This window comes from Drosophila willistoni, assembly GCF_018902025.1.
Source record: "Drosophila willistoni isolate 14030-0811.24 chromosome XR unlocalized genomic scaffold, UCI_dwil_1.1 Seg106, whole genome shotgun sequence".
NCBI classification, from domain to species: Eukaryota; Metazoa; Arthropoda; class Insecta; order Diptera; family Drosophilidae; genus Drosophila; species Drosophila willistoni.
The window spans coordinates 3,231,075-3,255,747 of record NW_025814055.1 but is presented as its reverse complement, the minus strand read 5'-3'; the positions used below and the strand labels follow the sequence as shown (position 1 = coordinate 3,255,747).

Below are 24,673 nucleotides of genomic sequence, written 5' to 3'. Positions count from 1 at the left end.
AGCCATGTCCGTCCGTCCGTCCGTCCGTCCGTCCGTCCGTCTGTCCGTCTGTCCGTCCGTCTGGATCAACGCAAACTCCTCCTAGACCGTTGGAGCTACAGAGCTGAAATTTCGCATGTAGGCTTGTATATACTGCAGGCGTTGTATATCTCGGATTCAGCCGGATCGGATCACTATATCATATAGCTCCCATACAAAAGGCAAAGTCACGAACTGTGACTTTTCTTAATAACTTCGTTATTTTCTGAGCTATTGTCATGAAATTTAGTATTAGTGAGTTAATTACACATATAAACGACTGTGCCAAATTTGATCAAGATCGGGTTACTATATCATATAGCTCCCATAGGAACGATCTTTCGAAAACAGTGACTTTTGTCAATAACTTCGTCACTTTTGACGCGATTGCTTTCAAATTAAACATTTGTTAGTTTAATATATCTGTTAATGACTGTGCCGAATTTGATAAAGATCGGGTTACTATATCATATAGCTCCCATAGGAACGATCGGTGGAAAACAGTGACTTTGATCAATATCTTCGTTTTTTCCTATGCTAAAATTGTAGGCCGTTCTTTCGCAAACATTAGCCTTTTTAGCTTTTAACTTTGATGGCTATAGGTAAGGAAAGAGTTACCATAAAAGTTGCAAGGGTATACAAACTTTGACGCGGTCGAAGTTAGCCCCGGCCCTCTGGTTCTTTACTAACTTGCTATTGCCAAACGCTTCTCTCGAGTTCAAGGCTCGCCACGTGTCGTCGCATTGTGAACGTGAAATGCCGGGTCTAAAACAGAAATGCCGCAATGCTTTGTAAACGCTTTTCGCACAATTAAACAGCCGCAGCCAACAGCAACTACAACAACAACAACTTTATTAACTACGTTGTAATGTGGCAGCTATACATTTTATGTAAATCGCTTTTGCTTTCGACCAAAAGATGACGATGAAGAAAAGGCCGAGAAGCAAGCCATAGATAAAATAAAACTGTTTTTGTTCAACGAAAAAGTTAAGCAATGCAAATAAATTACATGAGCAAACCCACCAGGCATCGTTTAATAGGTGCAATTGAATACAGAGTTGTAACACATACGTACGTGCATATGTACATGCATTCATTAACGCCAGGTGTATTCCAAGCGATCTTTAACTTATTTAAAGACTCATAACTGGTAATGAATTATGTGTTAGGAAATTGAAACTAAAAATAAATCCCAAATTTAAAATCCTATTTTCAATCAGACGTCAAGATTTGCCTGAATAACCTTTAGAAAGGTGACAACAACTTTGTTGCCGCCGAAATTCGCTAACTGCCCAGCAGACCCGACGCAGCCACCATATCACTCATTCTCTTTCATTCTCATACTTATTCTTAAGCGCCAGCCTACGTGCTGGGAAATTAACCGTTACATTTTGCGCTTTAAGCTTACATGTTAGGTTCTATGCTTGTTACTAAGCGGCGGACAGAACAGTTTGGTTACAACCGCGAGTAAGGGCGATTAATTTATAGCGGCTCACACCCCATTAGCATAAGAAATACACGTGGAAGAAATAAATGAAGTATCACGTGAAAAGTGGAGTGTTTTCTTGTGGGCCCGATAAAACATCGAACCTTAGCGCCAAACTCAACAAACTTAGTTTAATTAAGTATTTAAAGAGTTCTCAACTATTTCCATATTTATCACTTTCTGTCTCCATTTGTATGAACTTGCCACCTTTTGACAACTTCGATCATATTAGTTAGTTGCTGGTTATAAGAAATGCTTAATGGACTTGTTATTGAGTAACTTACATACATACATTAAATGGAAATATTTTTCAAATGAAACCTGTAGCATAAAAGATAATTCAAAATTTGTCTTAGTATTCATGGCCATATTTGGTTATCTCTTTCCCGCTACCTCTTTCTCTTGATTTTCTCGTCTCTCTTTGTCTCTCTCTTTCTTTTCAGGTTGGTTTAAATTGTCTAGATTCTAGAATTTAGGAACAATGTTTAAAGGATGATTCTGAAAAGAGGTTTTTTCAATTCGGAAAAAAAAATTGGATTCTGGATTAGACAAAAACGAACAAGATGTTTTCGACAGGTTCTCCAATTATCCGGAATGACCACGTACGCATGTATGTATGTATGTATGTATATGTATATATCGTTCAAGCTATTCACAGTTTACTCGGTTGAAAAAAATCAATAAAAAACAATTTATGGCTCTAACATTAGTTATATATGTATGTATATACACAGTATGTACATATGTATTATGCGAACTTCAAGACGAATTTATTTGGATTTTTTTAACCAAGTTCTGGAGATTCGGCTGTCTCTGACATCCATAGATAAGTTATCCAATTTATTTCAACTCGCTTTTATGGTTCTTGTGATTCATGTGATATACTTGGTTTTTCTCTATATCGAGCTCGCTCTCTCTCTCTCTCCCCCCCTCTATCCACCTGTCTGTTTTTCCGCCATTGTTTCATAGACATTGTTGAATGGCAAAGTTTAAACAATTGCTTGACCAGCAGCAGCAGCAACAACATTAGCAAATGCTGCCACTAATGATAATAAAGATGATGATGATGATGATGATGATGATGATGTTGATGCTGCTGCTGCCAATTAGGCAAATTAAGGCCGATGAATGGGATTTCTGAAAAGACCAATACCAAACCCTTCAAATAGCTTTATACATACAAATATAAATACATACATAAATAAATTCATCTGTACATCTGTGGGTACATATGTATGTATGTATGTATGTATGTATGTATGTATTTAAGGCTGCTGTTCCAATTTGTAAGAGATTTTAATAGGCATCTACTCCGATTACCAGCCGATTGGGGAATCGAATATGTTTATGCTAATGGTTTTTAATGTGTGGCAAAATATTGCATAAGGGCCTCGAAAATAGATTTGGTTCACTTTCGATCTATTGTATAAGAGTTGCTAGAGTTGTCATTGCAGGCAACTCAAGCTGCAGCCCGCTCGTAGGAATGTTGTCGATAGGTTAGGTGTACAGGTATACAGGTGGGTAATGGGTGGTGGGTGGTGCGCACCTACCTTTTGCGTCTGCGTCGTTTAATACAGAATAGTAAACAATGCTATCCACAAATTTCCTGCCAAATCTTCAAATTTATTTTTAACTCTTTTGCGTGCATACATGTATACAATACTTATGTATTTGTATGTATGTATGTATGTACTTTCCGATTTAACACACTAAAAAAAACACACACAAACACAAAAAACATTAATAATAATAACAATAATAACAATTTTGTTTTTAATTCGGTTTTGTATGATTTCTTTTGCGCACTGGAAAAACTATTTCTCTCAAAATTTGCTGGTTCAACGGCAATCGTTTTTGCTATTTCAACACACTAAAAAATGTAAATATATATATCTATGTATATAACTATTTTATATATATATATATATATAAATATTGCTCTTTGCACACACTCGCCTAACGCGCGGATCCGTCAGATTCAGATGCAAAGACAAAGCAACAACCGTTCGCTGGCTCGCACGTCGCACGAATAAAACGAAAACCAAGACAAAAAACACACAAAAAAAGCGAAGAAAAAACTCCAAGCCAAACACTTGACGCCAACTTGAAAACACAGAGAAGTAAAGGAAACGGCAAAGTCAGACAAATTCAAACGCAAGAAGCAAACCCGAAATGAAAAGTATTTTGTGTTTTCATTGCCTTGTTTTCATGTACGTTTTTGCCAATGCATTTGAATTTTTGTTTTTCCTTTTTGGTTTTGTTTTATTTGGTTTTGGCCTCGTTAGCCAGGTATGGTGTTTGGTAGGTTATATATGTAAGTGTGTACGTGGGGCTTCAATTTACGTCTGCGCGACGATCGTGAAACTGTTTGCAAAGTCAATGCTCAACTGGTTCGCCACTCGCCACTCAAATGTGTTTTTATACGCGGGAAGCCCAAGCTTCGTCTAGAGTCAAACGGCTCGGTCTCTCTCAGTCTCCTTCTCCTTTGTCATTTTCTACCTCCATCACCATCTTCCAGCTTCGTTGCAGCAGTAGCTTGCTTGCTGATCCAAAAAGAGGCCAAAGAGCGTTATGTGCTGCAAATGTTTAGGCCATTGAGGTAGGTTGAGTGCCGTTTTAAGCCCAAGTACGCAGCCATACGAATGTAGGTTTGAGACCTGCCAACTTGCCTGAATTCGTTGATGAATCTTCGCACGAGCATTGACTTAGGCTAAGTTCGAATACATTTTTATATGACTGTATGAAATTATAAGAAGTGAGCGAACAAGTAAAAATATATAAAAACCAAAGGGCCGTGGTTAACTTCGACCGAGTCAAAGTTTGTATACCCTTGCAAATTTTTTGGTAAGTCTTTCCTTACCTATAGCCAATCAAAGTTCTTAAAGTGGAAAAACGTTTTAGATAGGCGAAAGAACGGCCTACAATCTTAGCATAGGAAATAACGGAGTTATTGACGAAAGTCACTGTTTTCGACTGATCGTTTCTATGGGAGTTATATAATAGCCACCCGATCTTGATCAAATTTGGCACAGTTGTTTATAGGTTTAATAAACCCACCAATATTAAATTTCACGACAATAGCTCAAAACGTCTACATGCAAACTTTCAACTCTTTAGCTCCAACGGTCTAGGATGAGTTTGCGTTGATCCAGATGGACGGACGGACAGACGGATGACTATATGAACTCGTCTCGTCATTCTGATCAATAATATATATACTTTATATGGTCGGAAATGCTTCCTTCTATGCGTTACACACTTCTGACCAAAATTAATACACCCTTTTTGCAAGGGTATAAAAAAAATATAGATACTCGGGGGGTATGACTCCTCGGCTCCCCACCCCTGGATTCATTCGATTTTAATCAAATTTGTCAGAATTATAAATTGTTATATGCGTAAGTTTAAAGCCAACTGACCGTTTCTATGCGAAATACATGATACAGTCAAATATTAAATCATGACAATCGCTTAAAACTGGTTATACCTTAAAAGTTATATATCACTTTTTTCGACACAGTTTGACATAGGTTGCTGATGAAATTTGGCACAGTAAGCAATAATATAATTGAGCTTACAAGTATTAGATTAGCCTAGAAAACAATGAAACTTTTGATAAAAAGTCACTTTTTTAACGTACCATTCCTATAAGAGCTTAATGACATAGTCACCCATTCTTTGAAATGGTCGTTAATAAGTATTTCGAACTCATGGACAACCTTTTTGCAAGGGTATATATAGCTTTATTTATTTTTCTCTATTACAACGAACCCAAATACGATACCAATAAAGTAAGCAGTGTTTAAATTCTAGACTACCTTCATTTCAAAGATTCCCTCGGTAAGTATGATAACAAAGTATGATAACGAAATGGACATCATTCTACTTAAAAACAGAAATATTTTGAAATAATATTCGTTAAAGAAAATGTTATTTCGATCTATTACTGATTTTTTCATATAGTATTCCGAGCCAGGCTCTATATTAGGGGAATAACACTTACTAGAATCATTTATCACTATCTAGATCTGCACTTATCACATTGGGTATTTCAATTCTAAGCCTTTTACTTCGTTTTTTCTATATTTCTACATTATGAGATACTGCATCAACAGTGGAGTCGATCTAGCCAAGCCCGTCTCTCCGTCCGTCCGTCTGAATAAGCAACCAGATCTCGGAGACTATAAGTGTTGGAGACACCAAGTTTGGTAAGTGGACTCGTGTAGTATGTACGGAGATTTAGTTCTTTTATACCCTTGCAAAAAAGTATATAACTCCTACAAAGTTAAAACTTTGCATATAGGCTTGTATATACTGCAGAGGTTGTGTATCTCGGATTCAGCCGGATTGGATCGCTATATCATATAGCTCCCATACAAACGGCAAAGTCACGAACAGTGACTTTTCTCAATATCTTTTTTATTTTCTTTCCTCGTGAAATTAACAATTTGTTAGTTAATTACACCTATAAACGACTATGCCAAATTTGATCAAGATCGGGTGACTATATCGTATAGCTCCCATAGGAACAATCGGTCGAAAACAGCGACTTTTGTCAATAACTTCGTTACTTTTGACGCAACTGCTTTCAAATTAAACATTTGTTAGTTTAATATATCTGTTAATGACAGTGCCGAATTTGATAAAGATCGGGAGACTATATCATAGCTATATGATAGGAGCTATCCCATAGGAACTATCGGAAAACAGTGACTTTGATCAATATCTTCGTTATTTCCTATGCTAAGATTGTGGGCTGTTCTTTCGCAAACATTAGCCTTTTTAGATAAAATGTTTTTCCACTTTGATGGCTATAGGTAAGGAAAGAGTTACCAAAAAAGTAGCAAGGGTATACAAACTTTGACGCGGTCGAAGTTAGCCCCGGCCCTGTGGTTTATATATTTTATCACGCACCGTTTTGCCTCGCAATTTAAATATGACATTAAATTTGGTAAGTATAATTTAATTTTGTTTCTCCCAATATTTAAAATATACTAATAATATTAAGCAGGGTAGTATTATTATCTATTAACCTACAAAATATTAGAAAAAGCCAGCTCGTGTACTTGTAAGAGTAAGCAAGCATGTATATATACATATGTGCTTGCTATGCACCATATAAAAAGAATTTTACTTATAAATTTTCTTTTTAAAATACTTCTGTGAAAAAATCCTAACAAAATACGACCTATTAACTTAGCAAAGGAGTATTTTTATAAATAACAGTACATATGTATATATTCTTTGTGAGACAGTATTAGGGTTGTCATATGTACAGCTAACTGGAATAAAACGAGAGAAACAAGTTTAAGAAGATTCAGACATTTAGGGAGACGAATATAGCTAGACTGCGAATAAAGAATCAGCTATGACAACTTATTCTCGTTTTCCATACTTTTGTATATATGCTTAACATAAATGCATACTTTTATCTGTTGTAAATTTTCAAAAAAACCATTTGTAGACTGCTTAGACAGATCGTTCTTCACAAAATGTAAAAGTACCGTGAGGGAGAAAAACACTTTCCAGATAAAAAATTTTAATCTGAAAACCAATAACCTGCAAACTTTTAACTTTTGCACAGAGTGCAAAAAAGTGTTTCTTCATTTTTATACCACGCACCTTAAATAAATTTGTCGTATGGTATATCTATGTAGGTATATTACAAAAACATACCCGTTGTAAACTAGCATGCTATATGGCCCGCATTACTCAGAGAATTTGCATTTTTTTGATAAAACCTTTTGTTTTCTGTAGAAGAAGCACACGAAAATTCGCAGGGTATATACCTATGTATGTATATGCATATGTGAACTAGAATTCAAAAGAGAAGGTACTAATAAAGAGTGGGTAAATATCTAGTGCTAGTTTCTTCCTCTCTCGTTCTCCATCATTCAATTAACATACAATTTTAAAAAAGACAAACGCCAAACAACAAATATAAGATAAAAATTAACATGAGAACAACTTTTAGTTTTATTTAACTTTTTCTAAAATATACAGCTATAGCCAGAATACCCATACATGCATACTTATGTACACTCATGGTCGAAAAAATAAGTACATAAGCAAGCATTAAACATAGAGTAAAATATTTCAAAGTTGTACTGAAATTAACACGCCAATCGTTTTGTTATTTTCATTATATGATATATACTTGTGGTCATTTTTGTCTCAACAAGGAGACTCCTAAAATACCAAATACCAGACCTAAAGAAAAAGTTCCAAAACGCAATGTTACGTCAAGCAAGTCCATCTTTTTGCAAACATATTTGCCATCAACAGTTTCATCTGATTTTCGTCACTAAATAGGATTTTATGGCCATTTTCTTATAATTTTTCCCTCGAATATGACATTTTACGGACTTTTCGCCCATTGAATTCATGATTTTAATGTATTTATATACTAACTGGCTTAGGATGGAATTGTTTCACATATGTTTGATGATAGGTGGGATCTGTTTATTTTGATTACTTTTATTCAGATAGAGTGATTAGATAAGTTTAATAAAAAACCTATTACAAAAAACAAATTATTTTCGAATTATTTCTAATTTTACAGAAATCAAAGAATGTATTTATTATTTTGGCCAGATAATATTTCGACCATGAGTGTACATACATACATATGTATAAATTTATTTGGTTTGTTTTTTTTCGTATTGGCATTCTGGTAACTGCCCGTCAAGTTCATCAAATCGCCCGCTTAACTGGTTGGAGGTGGGCCTGGTCCTGGTCATTTGAATGCCAAAGGCATTCGGATAGCTTTTTGCTCTTTGCCAACACACTACACACAGCACATATTTTCGGTTAATGATGAGCAGCGCAGCGACACTCACAGCAGTCGGAACGGCTGTGCCAGTGTCAGAAATGGAAAAAAAAATGTATGACCAAAGACTATGGATATGCGAAACTTAAATGTCAAACTAATTTAAACAAGACGGTCCATAAAAACTGGATTAATTAAGGCAAACAGCAGCCAGCAGTTTTTGGCAAGTTATTCGTTTGTATTTGGCTTTGGCTTTAGCTGGGTTAGGGCACCTATAGATATTTCATAGTCTCAAATGAAGCTAATGAAGGGTTTGAGCAGCCAGTGGGGCCCGTCTGACTGCCGCTTTAAGCATACATGTAATTACTTGTCGTCAATTGCACTTGTCTCCTTTTTGTTGTATAATTAATTTCAAATATTTTAATTAACAAGTGTAAGCCGGGCAACTGGGCGTATGCGAAATACTTGTGTATACATAATGTGGGGACTTAAAGTTTATAAAGTGTACTCATTCAATTCGATTATTTTCGTAGAGTCGATTTATTCATGCTTATTTTCAGCATTTTTTTTGATACCTGTTAATACAATCGGGTTGATCTTTAGCTAAACACACATGTATATAAAAAGTAGCTGTATGGAGATATATTTTGGAGTAGATTGTTTGTAGTCGAACATTCTTAGACTATCTTCTAATAACCCCCTTAACTTGGCGGCCGACTATAAAATCAAAATAAGGTAAGTAAGTCGCCTCGCCGAATTGGATATACCATGCACCAAGTGAGAGAACAACACCAAACAATCTGTCTCGTTTAGGGGATTTAAGTATTTCTAGGCCGATAAATCATTTTTTTTTTAGTTTGTGCTTAGACTAATTGCAATAGTTAAAGAATTGTTGGAGGCAATGGTCTTTTTTCTTTATTTTCAATAAAAAGGGGGAAGTGGATTAAACAAAAAAAAATTGATTAGCGTGCACGAGTCTACATACCAAATTTGGTGGCTCTTGCTGTTATAGTCTCTAAGATATAGATATTTATATCGACGGCCGGACGAAAATGGCTATGTCGATTCGGCTTTTGATATATTATACTTTGTGGTGATGAAAAGGCTTCCTTTAGCCTGCTACAGGCTAAATTTACATTTCGGCGACTTAAACTTTACCATAAGATCGTATACAAAACGTAGTTTTTGATAGCCCAAATACTTATAGTAGCGCAGAGTTAGGTGTTTGATAGATCTTTTAATTGTCTTCTAAATTGCTATTAGCAGCAAAAACTAACTAGAAAGCTATACTATTTTGTTAAAAATACATATGCCTTCCAGTCGATCTGATATCTTTTGGTTTTATCCGTTATTAGCACAGCTATCACCAACTTTTCTGTTAGTTTTGTACTTATGGTACGGGGTATTTAATAATCGGCTTTAAGTACAAAATGTTTCTTGTTGCTCTGTTACTACTGCCGCGCCAAAAGGAAAGGTGTTGACCTTCTACGCATACTTGCTGAACCCATGTCTGGGCGTCATTTACTGGTTTACCTTCCAAAAAAAAAAACAAAAAAAAAACTCTCTCATACACAAAATTGGAATGAAATAACATTTTCAATGCTAATGCATGTTGCCCTTTACAAGAATATTAATCCAACACGAAAAAAAGAGAAAGTTGCCGTTATCCCATTCCAAAAAATTGGCTTATTTTGGATTTTTTCCAGTTCTTTTTTTGTTGCTTCAAGTTCAAGGTTATTTGGTCAGTGGTAATTTTCTCATTTTGCGCTAATTTCTTGACATTTACCTTATTCAGTTTAGCTTTATCTTAATATCTGGTTGCTGTTGTTGTTGCGGCTGTTGTTGTTGCTGTTGTTATAACACTTGGAGTCCCACAAATTATAACCATAATTACATTGATGTTAATCGATTTTTAAGACGTTGTTATTGTTGCTTGGTTATACAACAAATTTTTAACACCTTACAAACAATGGTTATGTGAGAGAAACAAAGAGAGAGAGAGTGAGAGAGGCATGTATACATAATTATATATTTGTATATATATGTATATATAGTATATTATTATACATTATAGGCATTATACATTAACGTATAAATATTTGTACATATTATATATTTATTTAACAAATTTATTATGCGTGTAGATCATTCAACAAAAAAGTTATTACCTGTCCCTATCAAGTTTTTGTTTATTGTCTACCACTAAGCTTACAAAAATGTTTGGGGTAAAAAAAACAACAAAAACAAAATAAAGCTAACTGCATGTTGTTATCTAGAGCAAGGGTGGCCACGGAAATTTAACTTGGGAGCCGGCTCTTTACCGGCAGAGGCTGGGCAGAGAAAAAGGTCACTTTTGCGAGTCGACGCACACAAAAATTTGTGTGCCTCGAGTTTTATGACGGGTCATAAAACGACCTTTTTTGGGTCGAGCCAGCGATCGTCGTCGAACTTGTGGGCAGAGGGACGGACAAGTCCCGAATTTTACGGGGAGGGGGAAAAAGGAACGCGATCTCGAGCACTCATCGAAAACAACCCTTATTTTTACTTGTCCCTCACTCCCTCTGCCCACAAGTTGCGAGCTCGAGATCGCGACCTTTTTCCCCCTCCCCGTAAAATTCGGGACTTGTCCGTCCCTCTGCCCACAAGTTCGACGACGATCGCTCGCTCGACCCAAAAAAGGTCGTTTTATGACCCGTCATAAAACTCGAGGCACACAAATTTTTGTGTGCGTCGACTCGCAAAAGTGACCTTTTTCTCTGCCCAGCCTCTGCCGGTAAAGAGCCACGGGAGCCAAAAGAGCCACTACGTGGCCATCCTTGATCTAGAGCATGAAATTCAACTAAACCGCCTGACTGTGGAACTGGTACTGACCAAGTGGCCAGTGTTGGGTACATCAACTTGAGAGATTGTGAATTGCTTGGCGCAGCTGGCAATGAATATACAAATGAAATATATAGATACGGTATCTAAATTGCTCTAAACTGATTTAATTTGCGATTTCAAAATACATTAACATTTTCTGTTTATTCAAAATTCCTTTATAAGGAACTAAATAAATATTTTTATTAAGTGATGTTTGAATATGAAGTTATACAAGCGACGTCAAAAATCATGCACCCATGAGGTGAAATAACATATTTAATTCGTTAAAATACTTGTAGAGTATTTGTAGAAGAAAATATTTTTGACCTTTTTAAACCCTTGCAAAAAGGGTATATGCATTTTGGTCAGAAGCACACAATTCAAAGAAGAAAGGATCTCCGACTAAATAAAATATGTATATTCTTGATTGAGATGATTTCATATAAATAAAATTATATTTCCCAGTCTTGTATTCCAATCAATAACTTTGTAAATTTGATCGAAAATCGGGTGACTAAATTAAATAGCTGGCACAGAAACAATCCGTCGAAAACATTGACTTTTATCAATAACTTCGTTACTTTTGACATGATTGTCATACAAATTAATACATGGCAGTTTAATATATCTATTAATCTACGATGACATGTCATGCTCCATGCCCCTGGTTTCACCAGCCTAACATTGGAGGCCGAAAATTAAATGAAATTTGTCAAAAGTGTTATGAAGCATATATCCTTTTAAACAGAAACATATTGACAGAAAGCGAAAGGTTTCAATATATACAATATCTTTTATCCACTCCCAAGAATATTGACAATTAAGTAGTTACGAGAAGAACTAGTTGAGTGTTACCTTTAATGCTTCAATCGCTGCTGCATCCGCCGCTGTTGCTATTGCGGCTGCCACGTCTAGATTCCTTACTATAGCTTCACCTTAAAAGGCAAATCTTTGTTTCGAGGCTTCGTCCATATACTATGTACTTCTCAATATGTCATAGCCTAAATTCAAGACAAGGTTCAAGCAACATTTCCTTCTGTAAAATAAGAATGAAGTAAGTAAGTCGTCTCGCCGACTTAGGTGTACCATACACTATTAAAACAAATATTTTAAATTTATAATAACAAATTTACGTATTTTAAAAAAATTCTGTGCACATGCTTTTTACAAGCATATCTCACTATCTCGCTCACCCAAGCATGTGCATACTAGCGGCGCCAACGGCCAACTCCGGCCTTATGGAAAAACGTTTATATGCATAACTTCGCTATTTTTATACCCTTGCAATAAGGGTACATTAATTTTGGTCAGAAGTGTGCAACGCATAAAAGGAATCATTTCCGACCATATAAAGTATATATATTCTTGATCAGCATGACGAGACGAGTTCATATAGCCATGTGCGTCCGTCCGTCCGTCTGTCCGTCCGTCTGGATCAACGCAAACTCCTCCTAGACCGTTAGAGCTACAGAGTTTAAATTTTGCATGTAGGCTTGTATATACTGCAGGGGTTGTATATCTCGGATTCAGCCGGATCGGACCACTATATCACATAGCTCCCATACAATCGCCAAAGTCCCGAACAGTGACTTTTCTCAATAACATCTTTATTTTCTGGGCTATTGTCGCGAAACTTAATATTGGTAAGTTTATTACACATATAAACGACTGCCAAATTTGATTAAGATCGGGTGACTATATCATATAGATCCCATGGGATCCCATGGGAACGATCGGTCGAAAACAGTGACTTTTGTCAATAACTTCGTTACTTTTAACGCGATTGCTTTCAAATTAAACATTTGTTAGTTTAATATATCTGTTAATAACTATGCCAAATTTGATAAGGATCGGGTAACTATATCATATAGCTCCAATAGGAACGATCGGTGGAAAACAGTGACTTTGATCAATATCTTCGTTATTTTCTATGCTAAGATTGTGTGCTGTTCTTTCGTAAACATTAGCCTTTTTAGAAAAAACGTTTTTCTACTTTGATGGCTATAGGTAAGGAAAGAGTTACCAAAAAAGTAGCAAGGGTATACAAACTTTGACGCGGTCGAAGCCCCGGCCCTCTGGTTTTGTCCGGATTTGATCAAATTTGGTGTTTTTCTGAATATTACTCATTTATCAAATTTAAGTGTGCCAAGTTTCATTGCACAAGGTACAAAATTACGGGAGATAATCGGTTAGTGTTAGTTTTGTGTCTCTAGTTAGTATAGTGTTTAAGAAAACGGTTTTATTTAATTTGCGGGGACGGTGGGGACTTGGCAAAAATTTGAAACAAACTCGATAACTGTACATACTACACGAGACTACTTACCAAATTTGGTCGCTCTAGCTTTTACAGTCTCCGAGTGTTGTGAAGAAATGCCAATAGCGGTTAGAATTTAAATTCAAATTGAAATGTAATGTAATTTGATAGTGTTAGACTATACATAATTTAGCTATAAGAACATATGATTGTTAGTGTTGTAAGACACAGTGTTGAAAGACACTAGAAGGGCTAGTGCAAAAAAGCGGTCACTTGGTATCGAGCCGTGGAGAGAAAAGCGTGAGTAAAATTCGCTATTAGTTTTAAGTTGATTTAATTTGTAATATTTCTTAGGAAATAAAACTCTCTATCACTCTCTACTCATCAACCCCTCAACAATTTGGATGAAATTGGTACAAGGGGCGTTTGGAGGGGGTCAGGAGTTATTATAAGCCAAGGGGTCCACGGCGCGTGGGTCGAGTCAACACCGAGATCTAGGTGTTTATACGGACGGACGAACGGACGGACAGACGGACATGGCTAGATCGACTCGGTTGTTGCTCCTGATTAAGAATATATATACTTTATGGGGTCGGAAATGCTTCCTTCTGCCTGTTACATACATTTTGGCGACTTTAATATACCATTTCACCCTAAGGGTGTATGGTATAAAAGTAAAAGTCAACCTCCGTTTCAACTGCTTTTTGTCTCACACTCTGTTGGTTCTAACAACGTTACTTCCGGCTCATGAGCATCTGTTGGCTTGGCACAAAACTAATTTTGTCACTAACCCTGGCTTAAAAAAAAGTAAAGGGACTAAAGTCTAAGCTTTCTAGACCTTTTGTAAAAGCCTGCAGATGGCGTCTTTCATTTCCTTGATTTTACTATAACATGGTTGAAATCTGATATTGCCGATGCTTTAGTTTTTCCTACAAAATATACAAGATATAGGCATGATTGTGCTGATATTGTTCAGTTCCAAAAGTCAGGAATTTGAATTTACTAACTTGCTATATATATTCTGCCACAGTCCGATTTGTTGGTGTGTACTCACCATTTAGGCCTAATTTAACTCGTTTCTTCCAACAAAGTAAAATTTAAACTTATTTGAGATTCCCTGATCCCTGCCAAAAGATTCTTCCGTACTGTTGCCCTTCTTGTTGAATTCATTGTTAAATTGATGATAATAGTCGTGACAGATATGAACATACGATAAACCATGCTAAATGGGCCACACCGATCCATCTAGTTTATTGTTTATGGATTGCATTGGGGGGCCTCATTGAGCAGTGAGAGAACTGCTTTTTTGGAGTTGAGAACTCCAATAACAGAATAATCTTAACCAAAGCGAATCTATCTATTGTAGGCCATTACCCTGTGTGGCTCAGTGTTACGTCACAGGCAATGTAAATATGCTAAACTAATTTAGAATTTATGTATAAATGTGTGGGCCAATCCGGGCTTGGTCGCAGAAGTCACCTTAGCAGTGCTGCTGGGAGCGAAGGAGAAAGAGCCTAATTAAAATTTTTTTAAAACTTTTTACGAACATGACATCAGAAATATAAACAAAAAAAAATTTTGTTTTTTGCCCCTTTCGGTTAGAGCGTCTTCCGCTTCTTGAGCGTCCTTATAACCGAATACACTGTTTTTTTTCGTTTTCGTTATTTTTCAACATTTCGAACTCCAACCGACAATAAGCAAAATTGTTTTTCAAACTGAAGCTGTGGATAAACGGCCGATGCTGACGACACTACTTAAAACTCTTATAGTAAATTGACAATATGTATTTATATTCCCGTGATGTGTAATAAATTTTATTAGAGCATCATGACATGCGTTGTGTGAGGAATCACTTTTGATTAAGATGTTTGAAATTCCGCTGACTATGAAGTAAAGATTATCCAAGTAGCTAACTAGTCCTGAATGTAGGTTATTTAGTTAGTTTCTCAACTTGATAATATATTTGACCAAACGGGTTGCGACTAGACTAGGCTAGCTTAAGCCAACCAATCTGAAAGAGTAAACAATTGCTTTTTAAAGTTGAAGTTGAGATACATTTGAAGTGATTGGTTTGGCTGTTGCCGCTGCCGCCCTCTTAGCTATTGCACGCCAGCTATGTTACAAGCTGGGGGCAGTGTGAGAGAGAGAGAGGACTTTTTTGTTGTGCTCGCACACATACACTGACATTGGGAAACACACACTCACGTGCAGACAGGCCTTTAGATTCGCCTTGCATCGCGTTCGTTTCTTAAATCATTCGGTTTACCTGCTGACACTAAACTGTTGCATTAAAAGTGATGATGTTGTGTTGTATTTGTTGTTACTGTTGTTGTTTGGCGCTTGTTGTCGATTTTACAGTCCAGTTTGTTTTGGTTTTGTAGTACTAGTTGGGTCAGGTTGCAGATTTGAAAGTGGGTCAATTTGTTACTGCAATGGATTTTAAACGTTGCTGCCTCAGCCGGTTGGCTGCATAAGTTGTTTTAGCATTTGAGAGGTTTTTGCTTAAATTTAATTAACCAAAGGCTCAGATAATACTGATGCGGATGGTGGGCGTATTGATTAGGCCGTCAAATTTACCTGCCAGCGGACGGATCGGAAATTAATATTTATGTTACTTTTTACTTGCCTTGCTTTTGCTTTCGAGTAAATGATGAGACTAAGCAGAAATGAAATAAGTAAGTCGTCTCGCCGACTTGGGTATACCATACACCAGGTGAAACAAATATTTAAAATTTCGAAAACCAAATGTATGTCTACTAAATTGTTTTATCATGCCTCATACCATTTGCTATCTCGCTCACTCTACAATCGCGTAGCAAAATACGTTCATACGTAGATTTTGTATGTTTCTAGTCCGATTTCAATCAAATTAGTCAATTTAGTTTGATAGAAATAGATAAGATTTATTAGTCTGCCAAATTTGATCGCGATGGTCAAAAAATTGCAAGAGCCAATCGGTTTTTTCTAAATTATGGAGGCGGAAGTGGGCGTGGCAACATATTAAAATATATGTATTCTGCGCGCATACTAAGCCAATATACATACTAAATTTGGTGACTTTAGCTTTGTTAGTTTTTGAGAAAATCAGTTTTGTTTAATTTTCGGAGCGGAAATGGGTGTGGCAAAATTTTTAAATAGTCAATATCTGCGAGTCTATTAGGCTAGCTTACATACCAAATTTAATGTCGGTAGCTGTCATAGTTTTTAAGAAAATCTGTTTTTTGTAAATTCCGGGGGCGGAAGGGGGCGTGTGAAAAATTTGAAACAAACTCGATAACTGTACATACTACACGAGACTGCATACCAAATTTGGTGGCTCTGGCTCTTACAGTCTCCGAGATCTAGGTGTTCATACGGACGGACGGACGGACAGACGGACATGGCTAGATCGACTCGGCTGTTGCTCCTGATCAAGAATATATATACTTTGTGGGGTCGGAGATGCTTCCTTCTGCCTGTTACATACATTTTGGCGACTTTAATATACCATTTTACCCTATAGGTGTATGGTATAAAAATATAAAATATGTATTTTAATATATATTAATATTATTTTTCTAGCTTAAGGCTATAGCTAGTGAGAAGATTGTCTATAATTTACAATCACTGCCCATTCACATTAGAAATAAATAAATATTATTTAATATTTTTAATTGCTCTTCTGGCAGAGTTTGCCTCATTGCAATTTCCATAACCATTTGGCTTTGGCTGATCCACATGATGACTCATTTACTCAAGCACATTCTTCTAAATATATATCTTTCGAGTCCAGCATTGAGGTTTTTAAACTTACGTCGACATTTCACACTTTGAAATCAACTCTATATGCGATTCTTACGACGAATTAAAAAAAAAAAAAGAATATGTCCAGAGTTAGGAATCTAAAATATTGTATTTGCACTGACTGGAATTGGTTCCGATAAATATGATCAGATAAGCTTGCAGTTCACCACTTTAGGAAATGCGTCTAAAACCTCACCATGTATTTGAATTATTCGAGAAGTAAGACTTATTTTTTTAATATCTATAAAATATTTTGTAATGAGACCCATTTCTCATGCTTAATTTGAAATCTGATCAAATTTCTAATGCAACTTGGCCAATGCTTTTTAATATATGTAATTAATGAATGCTTTTACTTTTTGTGAAATGGAATCATTAACTCCTTCGTTTTGGAGATAATTAGTGTAATATAAACATGCTGTGCAATCGTCCTTTCTTCCTTCTCCTTGTTGTTGATTCAAACATCAATTAGCTTAGAATGGCTTAACACGATCTCAGCTACAATAATTCCAATTTTTGTTAAATAAAAAAAATTTGTGCAGGAAATGTTAAGGAGATTGAAATTCGCCTACCTGCCTACCAGCCTTGACAATTGCAAAAAAATAAATTTTAAAATTCAAAAAGGGCCACTAAAACATTGTGGATGGAATTCCCATTTTTTGGCATAAAGTTGCGAAGATCGAACGTCGCTTATTCTTACCAACCACATATAAAACAAGCATAATAAATGATTGAGTCTTTTTTTGAACTTTTAAAACTAAATTAATCGCTTAACGAAACTGTATTAATGCAAAACAAAATTTGTATACCCTTGCAAGTTTTTGAATTTTGGTCAGAAGTGTGCAACGCATAGAAGGTCGGATATGCGACCATATAAAGTATCTGTATTATTGATCAGCACGACGAGATGAATTTATTTAGCCATGCCCGTTTGTCCGTCAGAATCGACGCGATTTCCTCCTAAGAGCAACAGAGCATGTGGGCTTCTATATACTGCAGGATTTGTATATTTTGGATTCAGTCAGATTGGATATCAGTGACTTTTCTCAATAACTTTGCTATATCAGTGACTTTTCTCAATAACTTTGTTATTTTATAAGCTACAGTGGCATCACTCCAGACAATCGTTTTCCGTTTGTGCTCTCTGCTATGCAACGTAGCCCTTCGAAATCAGAGCAGTAGCAGGAGCAGAGCAATATTTTTATTGAAATTGCTGCTATGTAGCAGCAAATGCAAACACTGGTTTATATGCTACATAATATAGTTATACGATTTTGAACAATATTGCCAATACTGGTAATTTATGTAGGCACTGCTATTTCAGTAAGTACTAAATTCAAACGATCTTCCTAACTTTAAATTTTCGACTGCTTTCTATTATTTATATTTCTAATTTTGGGTTTTAAGCAACAATCCTTTACAGAGCAAAATTTCAGTTTTAAATAATAATTATTAAAAATTAGAATATTCAGAACTTAAGAATTTGCGGCTATTGGTTCTTTAAATGGATTTCCAACCGACACAAAAGAAGTTAATACAAGTGACTGAGGAGAGTACACCAGTGGTTCAAGGTTAGCAATTTGGGCAACTATGTAGTCCTTAGCTAATCATTGTAATTTGTTCCTAGTCACTCATATGGTAGGAAACGAAGTATTTGTGATAACCCAGCAGGATACTAAACGTGTGGAGTATATAAGAATGTTAAGCTGCAGCCGGTTGACAGCAGAGGGTAATCTCTTGCCTTCAATATTCCCAGATCAGCTTTTAGCATCTGCAGATGAAGTTTTTACTCAGGGAGCTCAAAGTGGACAAGAATACGCAGAGAGTTTTCAAGATGAAGTACCAGAGACAGAGACAGGGCCTTTTCTAAACGTGGCCAGTATTGCCACACAAATGGAATGGTCAAAAAAATTGCAAACTTCATCGCCGTTTCCACTACACTATTCTGTTGCGACATCGACATGTACTCTGGAAACTCACGTGAATGACAGTAATTCAAAACAAACAGTGTGAGCACACAAGTTGTCAGACAGATGTCATAACATCCAGCGCTGTCTGCAATACGGATGCGGCTCACCGGGGCAATTTGTGTATATAAATGAGTCCTGAATTTTGAAACTTTGTAATTTTTTTTATACCATGCACCCCTAGCGTGAAATTGTATATTAAAGTCTCCAAAATGATGTAACAGGCAGAAGGAAGCTTTTCCGACCCATTTTTAGATCAGCATCAACAGCTCAGTCTATCTAGCCATGTCCGTCTGTATGAACACTTAGATCTCTATAACTATACGAGCTAGAGCCACCTAGTCCGGTATGTAGACTAATGTAGTATGTAAATATGTACATATGTATGTATGTATATAGGGTATATTTCAATTTTGGCCCCGCCCCTTAGGCCCCCAGAATTTACATAAAACTAATTTTCTTAAAAACAAAACAGCTAGAAACATTCAATTTTTTATGTATGTATGTATATTGGTTTGGTACCCGCGCAGATTTTTTTCACTGCCCCGGCAGTAGAAGGCTTGTATATTCTGCACAGGTTTTATGTCTCGGATTCGGTCAGATCGGACCACTATAACATATGTATATCTCCCATACAAATGGAAAATGACGAATTACTTTTTTTTTCTTTTGACACGATTATCAAAAATTTTAAATATTTCAATTTAATATACATATTAATGACTGTCAAATTTGATTAAAATCGAATAACAAAATTATATGCAAAGCTGTCATAAACCAACGATAAAACACAATGCTACATGCGCCGGATTGCTTCAACCTAAGCTTCAAGGCTGTTCTTTCGCGAACATTGGACTTTTTAGATAAAACCTCTCCGAGGGCCGGGGCTAGCTTTGACCGCGTCAAAGGTTGTATACCCTTGCAAGTTTTTTGTTACTCTTTCCCTACCTATAGAGTCAAAGTGGAAAAACGTTTTAAAAGTCTAATGTTTGCGAACAGCCCATAATTTTTCACACCAGCAGGTACAATGACAGGCTGCAGACACGTGAAAACCGGCTGGCTAGACCCCTTGCGAGCCAAAGGACCATCCACAGGCTAAAGAGAAGGCAATATCTTACAATAATACGCTAAGTTGCTGACTGATTTGTATAACGATTTATGTAAATAAGAGTAAAAATTCACTAAGTTGAAAGCTTTGTTCAGATCATTTGTGAATCGATTCCTTGCTAAAATACAAAAGTACATCAAAAAAATTTAATTTCACGACAATAGCTCAGAAAATAACGAAGTTAATGAGAAAAGTCACTGTTCGAGACTTTGCCTTTCGCAAGGGTATAGAAAGTTAGCCGCCTGGCCCTCTGGTTTATTTTTCATTCGGCTCGGTAAATACATACAGTGGTGGTCAGCGGGTTAGCCCCTTTTTTTTTGTTTGATTTTAAATTTGATTTTCTCGGCTCCTAAGAAAGTTAATGAAGAAATTTTTTCAGTAATTTGTTGGTTATTGTATTTAAATTATGACACGTAATTATTGTCATGCCAGCTTTCGGCGTTTTTTTTTGCAGGTGCGTTTGAAAAAAAATAGGCCCCCAAATGCTGGCCATTAGTTTAGCCCGTTCTTTCCAAAATCTTTAATATTATAGTTAGACATGTGTATAAGTTAGTTAAATTATTATAGTTAGACATGTATAAGCAAAATTTCCAACACATCCTCCATCTCTTTTTTTGCACGCATGTATGGGAAATTTTTTAAATTTATTTTACCTGGTTATTTTTTAAAGTATGGGCGATGAAATCAATCTAATTTTTGTCGGATTTTTATGAAACATGTATCATTTGACGGGAAATTCAATTCAGTTTAATACTTAGAATAAGAAAATATTACTTTAGTTTAAATTGGTATCGTAAAACGTCATCAAACAAAGAGACCTCAAGAATTACATACAAAATCCCGAAATTTCGATGGGCCCCAAAACAAATACTGGGGCTAAAATGAAAATTTTTGGTATGCAGTTTATCTTAGATTACCTAGATCTACAACTTCTTCAAAGAATACACATGTCTAACTATAATATTAAAGATTTTGGAAAGACCGGGCTAAACTAATGGCCAGCATTTGGGGGCCTATTTTTTTTCAAACGCACCTGCAAAAAAAAACGCCGAAAGCTGGCATGACAATAATTACGTGTCATCATCTAAATACAATAACCAACAAATTACTGAAAAAATTTCTTCATTAACTTTCTTAGGAGCCGAGAAAATCAAATTTAAAATCAAACAAAAAAAAAGGGGCTAACCCGCTGACCACCACTGTACATACATAAATAACTGGATTATTAATATTAAGTTTAACAAAATTGTAAGCCAGTAAATTCAGTATCTGTCCCTCTAAATGTTGTTATAGCGTAATGAATTCCAGAGGAAGTATTCCTAATTCTACCTTCAGTTTTAATTACAGTTTAGGCGACATTCATCGTGGGCCCAGCGAACCAATAAAAAGCTCCGCAGCTTTCGAGCATCATCATTTGCGTGCCCTGTTGCTGGTCTGATGTTAGAGAGCGCCTAAGTACCGGCAACATAATTTTTGTGGGGTACCTCGTTTAAATTTAAGAAAGTTTTACACCATGCACCCATTGGGTGAAATGGCATATTTAAGCCGCCAAAATGTATGGAAAATGCAGATGGAAGCTTTTCCGATCCTATAACATATGTATTTTTCTGATCAGAATCAATAGCCGAGTGAATCATGGAAAAACTATCTATTCGAACAAATTTATGTGTTTATTTTAAGCAACGCACTATGGTCTGGATGTCGATTTTTTTGGCATAAACTACAGTTTGAATGCTAGAGAGTTGAAATTTTGCAAGCATGCTGGAAATACTAAAAGAAAATTTCAATCTTTTTTTTGGAATTGCACCATGGCTTTACCGCGATTTGTCGAAAACTATAAAATTTGACCCGATTGCATACTTTCAGGCTGCATTTTTAAATATTCGAAACTGTTTTGACCAATTAATAATTATATACATGCACAAAATAGATAGTTTAAAATTTTTTTCGTATTCCAGATGGTTATTGTTGCTGCACCAAATATATTTGGTATATATATATATTCGATATATATCGATGAGTTCTTTATGACAAAATTCGAACTTGCCTGAATATTATCAAATTAATGGAAAAGGGGGAAAAACGGGGCGAAGGCATTAGTTTGCGATCAAAGACGACATATATAGGTACCAACTTGTGTCATTACTTTTTGTCAGCAGGTGTCAGCTTGTTAGTTCTATTCCACAAAACACGGAGAACGCAAAACAATTTTCTAAAAAAATACACATTTATTGGACATTACACAACACTTAAATCCTAAGACTACATATAAAATAAATATATACATTAAAAACTACATACCTTGATGTATATTTTCCATATTTTAAATTATTTTTATGTGCAAAATTCCACAAATGGTGGCACTTTAAACTTTAGGTTTTTTTTCACTTTCCAAATGTCGATTACGCACAAAGCACATGTCTGACTTTGAGACCCTGGTACGAACCCAGGGATGCCATTAAAAAAATTTTTTTTATGGATATTTTGTGCTCAGGGTATCTACTTTCATAATTAATTACCAAAACCACCGAATCTTTTCATGAAAATTTGGACTTTATGCCAAAAAAATCGACATCCAGACCATAGTGCAACGTATGAAAGATTGTATATCAAACAAAAATATTCTTAAAATACCATTCAAGAATGATGCTTAATTTTTTGTACTTTTAAATTATCTTTAGTTACGCTGAAATCGTTCGTTATGCAAATAGCCCCGAAAAGACTGTTCCAGTATTTTTTTGTTTTTATACCCTTGCAAAAAGGGTATATAAATTTTGGTCAGAAGTGTGCAACGCATAGAAGGAAGCATTTCCGACCATATAAAGTATATATATTCTTGATCAGCATGACGAGACGAGTTCATATAGCCATGTCCGTCCGTCCGTCCGTCCGTCTGTCCGTCCGTCTGGATCAACGCAAACTCCTCCTAGACCGTAAGAGCTACAGAGCTGAAATTTTGCATGTAGGCTTGTATATACTGCAGGGGTTGTATATCTCGGATTCAGCCTGATCGGACAACTATATCATATAGCTCACATACAAACCGCAAAGTCACGAACAGTGACTTTTCTCAATAACTTCGTTATTTTCTGAGCTACTGTCGTGAGTGAGTTTATTATACATATAAACGACTATGCCAAATTTGATCAAGATCGGGTGACTATATCATATAGCTCCCATAGGAACGATCGGTCGAAAACAGTGACTTTCTTCAATAACTTGGTTACTTTTGAGGCGATTGCTTTCAAATTAAAAATTTGTTAGTTTAGTATATCTGTTAATGACTGTGCCGAATTTGACAAATATCGGGTTACTATATCATATAGCTCCCATAGGAACGATCGGTGGAAAACAGTGACTTTGATCGATATTTTCGTTCTTTCCACATTTATGGCTAGAGGTAAGGAAAGAGTTACCAAAAAAGTAGCAAGGGTATACAAACTTTGACGCGGTCGAAGTTAGCCCCGGCCCTCTGGTTTTTTATATATATTGTAGTATACTTTTAGGGATAACATTAGGCAAACATACTTTTAGGGATAGATTATAAGTAATTAGAACTTAAGCATAATGTTTAGCTTTCAGTACCGTTAAGGACACTAGCCATAAGACCACTAGCCAATTTATTGCGGCCCCAATAAATCACTTCAAGTCAAACTGTTGATATGGCAATTCTGTGCTGTGTCTGTCAGCTGTACATGTGGCAACCCTAGTTAAGCTTATGTTGAATAAAATAGAGCTCACTCTCATCTAAGCAACTAAACGTTGTAGTTCTACACTTTTCACAAACCAACAGGTTATGGGCCCAGTGTTAAGTGTATTCATTAAAAAATAGTGTGAAAGTATTGAGTGGTCAAGATTCGTATATTTTTCTCGGCATAACGGACATTGCAAGAAAAATGAGTTCGAATGTACAATATTGAAAAGTTGGACGACGCCAACTATGACACGTGGTGCGTACTTGTACGAAGCGTGTTGGTACATCAAGATTTGTGGTCAGTGGTTTCAGGAGAATTTGTGAAACCCAAAACTGATGAAGCGTTGGAAACATGGAAACGTCAAAACGAAAAGGCCATGGCGGTGCTGTTTTTTTCAATAAGTGCGCCGCAATTGAACTCCATAAAAAAGTACGAAAGAGCTAGCGAGATATGGAAAGAACTAGAAAAGTTCCATCGACCAACAGCAGTTATTAAACAAATGAATGGCTGAAGGTGACAGCGTGCAAAAACACATCGATGTGATCGATGTAAGTTTGCCAGAAGAGTTTACCGTAATTTTGTTGCTTGCGAGTTTGCCCATGTCTTATGAGAACTTTGTCGTGGCCTTGGAAGCTCGTGATGAGTTGCCGAGTTTCAGTACCATAAAATGCAAGCTAGCCGAAGAAAATGAACGACGAAAGACGAACAATCAAAACGATGTTGTACAGCAG

The 24,673-nt window shown here is 36.1% G+C and overlaps 2 protein-coding genes across 2 annotated transcripts in view; one reads left to right on the top strand and one right to left on the bottom strand.

Annotated features, from left to right (window-relative positions):
* Positions 1 to 3,196, bottom strand: part of LOC6651988 — a 40,151-nt gene extending 36,955 nt beyond the window's left edge. Inside the window, exon 1 of the mRNA XM_002074405.3 lies at positions 3,055 to 3,196. The gene's annotated coding sequence lies outside the window, so the exon portion shown is untranslated. The remainder of the gene's footprint in view (positions 1 to 3,054) is intronic.
* Positions 3,197 to 18,508: 15,312 nt separating this feature from the next.
* Positions 18,509 to 19,366, top strand: LOC111519573. Its single transcript, XM_023180977.2, has 2 exons — positions 18,509 to 18,743; positions 18,800 to 19,366. Exons 1-2 carry the CDS (start codon positions 18,677 to 18,679, stop codon positions 19,183 to 19,185), a joined length of 453 nt encoding a protein of 150 aa, XP_023036745.1. The 5' UTR covers positions 18,509 to 18,676; the 3' UTR covers positions 19,186 to 19,366.
* The last annotated feature ends 5,307 nt before the right edge of the window (positions 19,367 to 24,673 follow it).